This window comes from Echinops telfairi, unplaced genomic scaffold (genome assembly GCF_000313985.2).
Source record: "Echinops telfairi isolate 266 unplaced genomic scaffold, ASM31398v2 ScPeMD7_22;HRSCAF=79, whole genome shotgun sequence".
NCBI lineage: Eukaryota > Metazoa > Chordata > Mammalia > Afrosoricida > Tenrecidae > Echinops > Echinops telfairi.
The window spans coordinates 7,500,932-7,510,223 of NW_022103919.1; the positions used below are offsets into that span (position 1 = coordinate 7,500,932).

The window sequence follows — 9,292 nt, forward strand, 5'->3', positions numbered from 1 at the left end:
CTTCAACTAAGCTAGCATTCAGCAACTGCTGGCTGACAAACCAGCTCACCAGAGGCCGGGTGTCTGAATGATTTTCCCACCCAGCAACAGCATCTTTTGAGAGCAGGAACTAGGCAGTTACTAAAAGAGGTAGATGAATTTGTCACAAATGTTAAGAGCCTGTGCCAAGGTGCCTCATTCAGAAACACACATCACCAGCAGGACTTGACCTAATAAAACTGTTCCCAAGTTTGCCCAGGAGACTCCAGCTGTTTTGAAATAGAACTCAGGACATCGGACCCACCGGCACCAGATCAGTTTATTACAGTAACTCGGCTGTGAAGGAAATCTGCATTGCCAAACAGCGGTGGAAAGAAGCTGCTCTTCTCCAGCTGCTTGAGACCACGTCTGTTCAGCTGAAGAATGAGGATTAACATTATATGCAGGGGAAAGAACAGTGTCTACACTAGATTAAATTTTAAAAGGATTTTGTTATTTGCTATACAAATATACATTCCAACTTTTACAACATTCCCACCAGTGTGACCTCCTTTGTTCTAGAAGAACAAGAGGGATCAGCATTTATATTCTCTGGCATCGAGGGCATTATTATTGACAAATGCCCTCTGAAAGCTTTTGCAACTGACAAAAAGAACTAAAGATCAAGCGCCTCAGATATTAGGACACATTTTCACGTTTTTTGGTGTTTTCCAACAGCACACAAACCCCTTTGAAGGGAAAAACCCCAAACTTTTCTAGACGGTACTATTAGCTGGTCGTTTACGTTTACTGTGAAGCTTGTGGCTGCACTATGAAAGCTTTCTCTTCTTTGAACGATCATCGTCCTTATCCGGCCTCCACGGGTTCCGGTCAGAGGTCCTCTGGTGCGCCACAGAGTTTTTTCCCAGGTCCCCTTCACTGAGAGCCCTGGTTTCTCGTCTGTGGGAGAGCCCTCCAGCCACGTCCCCACATTTTCTTTTGCTGGTGGAAGCATCTGTACTAGCAGCTGGGAGTTCGTGCTGCACATGCTGACTGCAGTTGGCAGCAGCCTGCTGCACAATACTCCCAGGCTCCTGGTAAGTGACGGGGAAGCCTGGCTCACCCGCAGGAGCTGCTACTGCACCTTGCCGGGGGCTCACAGACTGCTGATCCCTGAGCCATTTCTCAAGGTTGTCAATGCCCACTCTTTTAAGCAGCCGTGGGTCCCGAAGCAGGTCCACAAGAGGCGGCCTTTCAGGGTCCTTTGCAGCACTAGTACCAGGAGCATCTTTAGAGTCAGTGGGGCTGTGACACAGAGAAGGGGAGCCCGAAGTTTTGGTCAATCCGCACTCCGGTCTGTTGCTGGCGAAGTCACTGTGGGGGGCCCTGGGCCCCTCTGGGGCGACGGCAGGAGGGTGCGTCAGACTTCGCTGCAGCACAGGCTTCAGTTTCAGGATCTTCATGGCATCGTGCTTATAGTTCTTGTCACAAGTCTTAATAATGGCACCGCGTTTCTGAGCATCTTGAATCAAGTGATTCCAATGTTGGTTTTCCTTAAACCAAAAAGAAGGGAGAAACAATTACACCCTAAAGCAATACTCACAGGCTTGGAAAGCAGTTACGTGTACTTTCAAAAATAGATGCTTAAGATACCACTACTTGTTAGACAGACCAAAAGGAAAAACCATACCCGAGTCCAGAAGGAAAAAGGCATACAATGAAAAACAGGCACTGGTCACACCTATACAGGGAGAGCACTCACGGTCCTTGCCACTGCTAACCATGGGAAAGTAAAGCCGCCTTGTAGATCTGCGCCAGTTGTCTGCAGCGCTCATGTAGCTACGGTGAAGTAAGTCCCTTTTTTGCGCCAGCTACATGTCAAGTGTTCCATTCAGTCACAAGTGACCAGTGATTAGCACAGTGGACAGCACAGACCTACTTCCACAGCTGATCTAGACCGCTGCCTGAGACTAGAAAGTCACCCTCCTCGGTGCATGCGAGTGTCATAGACCCCTCTGCACAGGGTCGCCAGATTCATAGCAGTAGCAAAATGACAGTGATGAAGTAGCAACGAAAATAACTCTATAGTTGGGGGTCACCACAACATGAGGAACTGTATTAAAGAGTCACGGCATTAGGAAGGTTGAAGACCACTGTTCTAGAGACCCAGTTATCTGCCAATTCTCAAAAAGCCCCCAAAATCCCAAAGAATAAATGTCTAACCGATGAGATACTAGTCCAAAGGTAATCTCTTGCCTTCTATCTTTTTGCTAGAAGAATGTAAGTGCTGAAAGCACATGGAAGAAATCACACCAGCGTTGTGCACCTCTCTCCTCTCTTCCCTTTAGTCTCCTCAGCAATAGACTGCGGTCTTACAAACACCAGGACTGACAGCTGCCTGCCCTTGCATGGTCCTGGACTATGCAGAAAAGTGGGGCGGGCAGTTCTAAGGCTGCAATCTTTGCAGTATGAACCTGTTAAGTTACTTGAGTTCTGAGAGCCTGTTTCCTAATCTTTAACCTAGAAATACTCTTATCTGAAATGTTCTAAAATATTTTCACACTTACCATCCATAATTGAGGGTGGCTTGTAGCCACATGGGTACTTATTTTCTATGTACCTATTTATAGGAAGACTCATAATTGTTCCCTTGTCCCTGGATTTGTTGCGCCCCCCTGCCCTTCCTTTCTCCTGCCTACCCCAGAACCACTGGTCCCATTGTTTTCTCCTCAGGATTATTTATCCTGTCGGCCTTATCTAGATAGACATGCAAAAACAATAACACAAACACAAAACAAAAAGCCTGGGAACAACAAATGATCTAAAATCGATGTCTAGGAGGGCATAGGTTGCCTGGTGGGGCTTGATCAAGTGCAATGTAGCTAAAAGGAATTACTGAAACTGAAAATGAAGGTAGAACACGATAGCAGGACAAGAGGGAAGAAGTAAAAGGAAATAGAACAACTAGGGGTCTAAATACAGGCATGTACTTATGTTAATATATTTATGTATGAGAGGAAAATAGATCTACGGACATCTATTTATAAGAATTAAGGTAGTAGACAGGCTTCCTCAACGCAAGAACACTTTGTTCTAATAACCTGTGTGTTAGTCTGGCTAGACTAGAGAAACAAATTCATGGGGACTCATATGTGAATAAGAAAGAGGTTTATATACAAGAGCAAGTGAATATTGAAAAAACGTCCCAGCCCAGTCCAGATTAAGTCCTTAAGTCCAATATTAGCCCATATGTCAGATACCAATCTATAGAGTCCTCTACAGACTCAAGAAACACTTGCAATGATGCCAAATGCAGGAGGATCACAGGCTAGTGAATTGGAAGTCTTGTGGATCCAGACAGAGATCCAGCGTTGTAAATATCTCAGCGCTGGCAGGGGTCTCTACATGGCTTCTCTGGCTCCAGGGGTCTGGTTGCATCAGGGTGGGTCCATGTGGCTTCTCCAGTTCCAAGGCATAGTACCAAGTGTCTTGTCAGTCGAGCATCTCTCAGGGAGTGAGCAGAGGGACAGAAAGAGAGTTTCCCAGAATACCATTACCAGAGTTTTCCCAAAATCCTCAGGGGAAGGCCATGTCTGTACAGAGGTCTCACTGGCTATACCCTGACTGACAAGACTAGAATTCACCCCTTCACTCTTATTCCTCTCAAGTCCCAAAATTGACGCCAGATTTTGTAACTACCACATAAATAAAGGTGGTGAAGAAAGCAGATGGTGCCTGACTATCGAATGATAAAGCATCTGGGGTCTTAAAGACTTGAAGATGAACAAGCAGCCATCTAGCTGAGAAGTAACAAAGTCTGTGTGATCATGAGGTGTCGATGCAATCAGGTATCAAGCATCAAAGACCCAGAACAAAAAATTATGTCGATGTGAATGAGGGGGAGTGGAAACCCAAAGCCCATCTGTAGTCAATTGGACATCCCCTCACAGGTCACAAGGAAGAGACGAGCCAGTCAGGGTGCAGTATATCAACAATGAAACACACAACTTTCCTCAAGTTCTTCAATGCTTCCTGCACCCCTACTATCATGATCCCAATTCTACTATACAAATCTGGCTAGACCACAGTACGTACACGGGTATAGATCAGAGTTGGAAACACATGGAATCCAGGACAGATAAACCCCTCAGGACCAATAATGTGAGTAGAGATACCAGGTGGGAAAGGGGAAGGTGGGATAGAAAGGGGAAACCAATCACAAGGATCTACATATAACCCCCTCCCTGAGGGACGGACAACAGAAAAGTGGGTGAAGTGAGATTATCAGACAGTGTAAGACATGGAAAATTAATAATTTATAAATTATCAAGGGTTCATGAGGGAGGGCATGGTAGGGAGGGGGAAAAATTAAGAACTGATACCAAGGGCTCAACTAGAAAATGTTTTGAGAGTGACGATGGCAGCAAATGTACAAATGTGCTTGACACAATGGGTGTATGTATGAATTGTGATAAAAGTTGTACAAGTCCCCAGTAAATTGATTTATAAATGGTTATCGTTAAAAAAATGATGGCAACTTACATACAAATGTGCATGACACAATGGATGTATGCATGGATTGTGATCAGAGCTAGTAGAACTCTCGATAAAATGATTTAAAAAAAATAATCTACATGATTGAGATTCGCATTTGTACTTTCAGCTATCAGACATGCAATCTTTCGGGAGCAGGCGATGGTTTGTTTAAAGCTACCTACTTGTGGTGTTTGTGTACTAGATAGCTAAAACTGGACACAACTCAATCACTATCTTCCTAATGAAGTATTTTCCAATATAACTTTCCTACCCCAACACACACACACACACACACACACAAAAGTCTATAAATAGTTCCAGGTATGTCTGTGTTTGAGTCTGTTCAGGTGCCATGCCCTGCCCCCAAAGTCAATATTTTGGGATTCCTCGGGGACTTCATTGCTTTGCTCCCCTTGTCGCTCTTTTGCCGGCCCTTCTGTAGTGAGGTCAGATTGTCACAATTTCCGCTCTGTGTCTCCAGTGTTGTTAACCTTAGTGCTATGGGTCAGTGAGGTACGTCATTGTCTTGTGGTAGGGCCAGCCCTATGGTCCTCTCTGTGCATTGGTGGCTCTGACCAGGAATATTGTCCTCGGGGCTTGGTGGGCCAAGACGTGTCCCACTCTTTCCTATTTTTTAGTTTGCTTCTGTGTTTGAGCAGACTCACCCCCCTCAAGCTGTAGCTTCGGTGCTGTCCTCTGTAGTGCATTCTTCTGGGGGTGGGATGGGGGTGTCCGCTGGGATTAGGGCCAGGCCCCGCCTTGTGGCCTGTGAGGGGATATCCAGTTGTCTACAGATGGGTTTTCCATCTCCACTCCGACCCTCCTCGTTCACATTGATATGATTGTTTTGGGTCTTCTGAATCCTGATACCTGATCCCTTCAACACCCTGTGATCACACAGCCTGGTGTGCTTCTTCCATGTGGGCTTTCTTATTTAACTTAAAGCCTTTAAGACCCCAGACGCTGTAGCTTCTAATAGCCGGGCACCATCAGCTTTCTTCACCACATTTGCTTACGTACCCATTTTGTCTTCAGGAATCGTGTCGGGAAAATGAGTATCACCGAATGCCAGATTATTAGAATGAAGTGTTCTTGAGTTGAGGGAGGATTTAAGTAGAGGCCCAAAGAACATTGCTACCTAATACTTACGTGTAAATATATGTTCATAGACCTATATATCTCTATTGTTTTATATTACTATATTTACATATATACGCCTATATTTACATCTCTATAAATGTATTCCCTTTTATTTTCCTCCTGTCCCAGTATCATGTTCGACCTTCATCCAGTCGGCTATAATTCCTCTCAGCTACACTGTACTTGATCAAATGCCTCTAGGTGTTCTATATCTTCCTTGCCATCAACTTTAGATCTCATGTTGTTCCCTTGGTCCCTGGATTTATTGGATCTCCCCTCCTTTCCCCCATCCCCTTGGCACCACGGGTCTTATAGTTTTATTAACAATCCTTGGGGTTGTTTACATTGCCTTATCTTATATAGATAGACATGAAGAAAAAAAAGGGGGCGAGGGGCTAAAATTGTTCCAGGTCCATTTGCTGACCCTTATGTATGTTTTCCAATCGAGTCTGATGATGTGCCAAGCCCTGCCCTCTGAGTCTGAAGCCTATTATTTTCGGGGTTCCTGTGAGCTTCATTACTTTGTTCCCCTTGCTGCTCTGTTGCGCTCCTTTTGTGTTTCGCTCTGTTGTGTGTGGGTCAGACTGGGTATAATCCCCACACTGTATCTCCAGTACTGTCCCCTGAAGCATTGTGGGTCAGTGAGGGGACATCGTGTCTTGTGGTGGGGCCGGCCCGATGGTCCTCTGTGCCTTCGCTGTTCTCAGCAGGACTGTTGTCCTGGAGCTTGGTGGGTCAGGATGTGGTCTACTCTCTCTCTTAAACTTTGCTCCCAATAGTTTAATTTTTAAGATGTTAATATATATCAGAGACAACTTTAGCAAAAGAAAAAAACTTATGATAAAGAATTTTAGATAGTACACTTAAAAACAAGGAGACTTGATGATTCCTTTAAATACACTTGAAATTGTCTGAAGTCTGAAGGGCGTGGTGGAAGCCAGCAACTACTGAAAGAAGCCATCTTGTACATCCTGGGCATCTAGTTGGAAAGTGACTCGTTTTCCATCCAAGACTGATTTTCCACCAGTCCCCCCGCCGTTTGCCTCTCTGAAATTCCTGCTGCAGTACTTAAAAGTCACCGTGAACAAGCCAGACCTACAGTTCCTACCTTCCTACCGGATCTCCAAGAGGCCACGGGAAGGAGCCCATGTCCCCAGAGCCACAGAGATTGGTAGGTGCAGCAAATCACCAAGGACCATCAGTTACTGACTAAGGCTCTGTTCCCATGCTACTACAGCAAGAGGAGCCATTACTAGTGACCCCACCCCCACGTCTAACACCTGAACCAGAAGGAGAGTCTATTGGAGAACTAGAGTCTTTTCTTGGGCCAGTTCCAGAGCAGGCCCCTGGAGAACCTGGTGGTGGGGATCACATTCCTACAGCAGTAATGGAGCAGAAGCAATCACCAGGGACCTCCTCCTCAACTCAATCACCAAAAACTGAGAGATAGCCTATTGAAGAGCCAGAGTATTATCTCAGGCCAGCTACAGGGGCAGCATGTGATTCTCATCTTGCTACTGCATGAGCACTTACACTGGAGGGAGCCACAGGTCCTCCACCCCCAGCTCTGGCCAGGGCACCAGCGTCTCAGTCTCTTGACATACATCTTCCACATAAACTCCTGATCCACATCCAGGAACGATATGGTCCAGAATTAGAACCTTCACTCCCCTAACCCAAGTGGTTATTTTGTTTGTTCATTTTTCTTTAGTATTTTCTTTTCTTTTTTTTTGGAGTTGAGAAACTGTTATTGAGGCAGGGAAAGAACTCCTGGGCCGGAAAGGCGGGCAGAGAAAGGGATGGGGGCACAATGCCCCGGGCAGTTCCGAGACCCAGCGAGTTAGGTCCGGGAACTCGCCCTCCTTTAGTATTTTCTGAGCTTTGCTATACTAATTTTAACTTGTAGATTTCTCATTAAATAAAGTTTGCCTGAATAGTTTTAAAAAAAATAAGGAGTTTCCTAGCTTTTAAAAACATGTTTATGAGAGTGCACAAACATAAAACACAGATCTAAGAGAATACCAGTCAAGAGTTCAATGAAAAAGAATGAGAATCTGAGTGCCCCTCTGGTGGATGTAACCAAAATGGGTGGATAAAATCAACTCAATAGAGAAATTAGAAAACCTAAAAATAAGTTTTATCTTTTCCTTAAGACAAACAGGAAATGTGTGCCATCTACAGCTATGATGTCATAAAATTAAGCAACAAAATTTGTCTACTAAAAATACCAGCATGTACACCTATTCTAGAGAAGAACTTATACTAGCCCAGATCCTCACAAGATATTAACTGCTAAAGTGAAATGGGAAAGTACGAAAAAGAAAAAGAAAACCAGAGCACGCTATTGCAAGCACCTTCTCTCTGGCATAAAGGGAGCCTTAGTACTGCTTTAGCAAGTATGGATTTATATGCATTCCTAACAATCCTATGATGCAAAAAGAAGTTTTTAAAATACAGGTATCTTGAGATCCTAGTTTATTATATTCCTGGGCTACAGACTGAGAAAGGCTGAGTGATTTATGTATATGAAGGCTCTCAGGAAGAAGAAGCTGGAAAACATAACATCCATCAGAAAATAGGCTTAATGTTTTGTGACCTAGAAATCATTTCTATTTTGATGAGTAATAAAAACAACCCCCCAACCCAGTAACAAACACTAACAATGGCACACTACCCTTTGGAATCCCTGCTTCCCATGAATGCACCCACCATCAGTGTTCTCAAATGTCCGAGGATGAAGAGGCTGTACTTGGCTCTTGTAATGGTGACGTTCAATCTCTGCAAACTTGCCAGGAACCTAAGTAATAAACAATGAGTTATTGCTTTCTATAGAATGAATGAGCATATTGGTACAGGTGAGATACACACAGTATGAGACAGACACAGTTTCTCCAGTGCTCCTAAACACTAACACTGAGGGATTCCCATTAAAAACTTATAAACAGACATTGCATTAAAAAAATCACAATCTCTTGTTTTGACTTCAACAGGTAGTGAAACCTGTTAAAGCAGTATGACAATTTTGAATCTTAAAAACTAGATCACTGAGGGGCTGGCCCCAATCCCAACTACGTGGACAGCTGACCCTCCCCCAAGAAGAATTTATTTCAGAGGACACCACTGAAGCTGCAGCTCAGGGAAAGGGACATGTCTGATAAGAGCACATGGGAACAAATGAAGGAGGAGGAAGAGAGTAGGCACATGCTGGCCCATCAAGCCTGGAGGACAATATTCCCACTCAGAGCAGCCAATCCACAGAGAAGATTACATGGTCGGCCCCACTATGAGACGTGACATCCCTCACTGACCCATATCCCTACAGGGAACAACACTGGAGACACAGTGTGGGAATTGTGCCCAATCTGATCCCACCAAACCAAGGCAAAACACTAAGGGCGTGCAATGGAACAGCAAGGATAACAGAGCAACGAAGTGCTCAGGGAATACCAAAAATAGACTTAGGGGCCAGGGCTTGGTATCCCATCAGACTCGACCGGAAAACATTCCTAAAGGCCAACAAACAGTCCTTGAACTAACTCAAGGCTTTTCTTTGTTGTTGTTGTTGAGTTGGGTTTTGTTGTTGTTTGTCATTGACTTTTTATTTTTATTTTTTTTACTTTTTGTTGTTTTGTTGCATGTTATTATCTCCGCAGGTCTG

The 9,292-nt window shown here is 44.4% G+C and overlaps 1 protein-coding gene across 4 annotated transcripts in view; it reads right to left on the reverse strand.

Moving 5' to 3' along the window:
• Nucleotides 1-280: 280 nt before the first annotated feature.
• Nucleotides 281-9,292, reverse strand: part of SETX (senataxin) — a 94,935-nt gene continuing 85,923 nt past the window's right edge. For all 4 annotated transcript variants that reach the window (XM_045288547.1, XM_045288548.1, XM_004713323.2 and 1 more), the window contains 2 exons: nt 8,344-8,431; nt 281-1,511 (listed from right to left, as the gene is read on the reverse strand). In XM_045288547.1, coding sequence (XP_045144482.1) covers nt 789-1,511; nt 8,344-8,431 — 811 coding nt within the window. In that variant the 3' untranslated portion in view covers nt 281-788. The remainder of the gene's footprint in view (nt 1,512-8,343; nt 8,432-9,292) is intronic.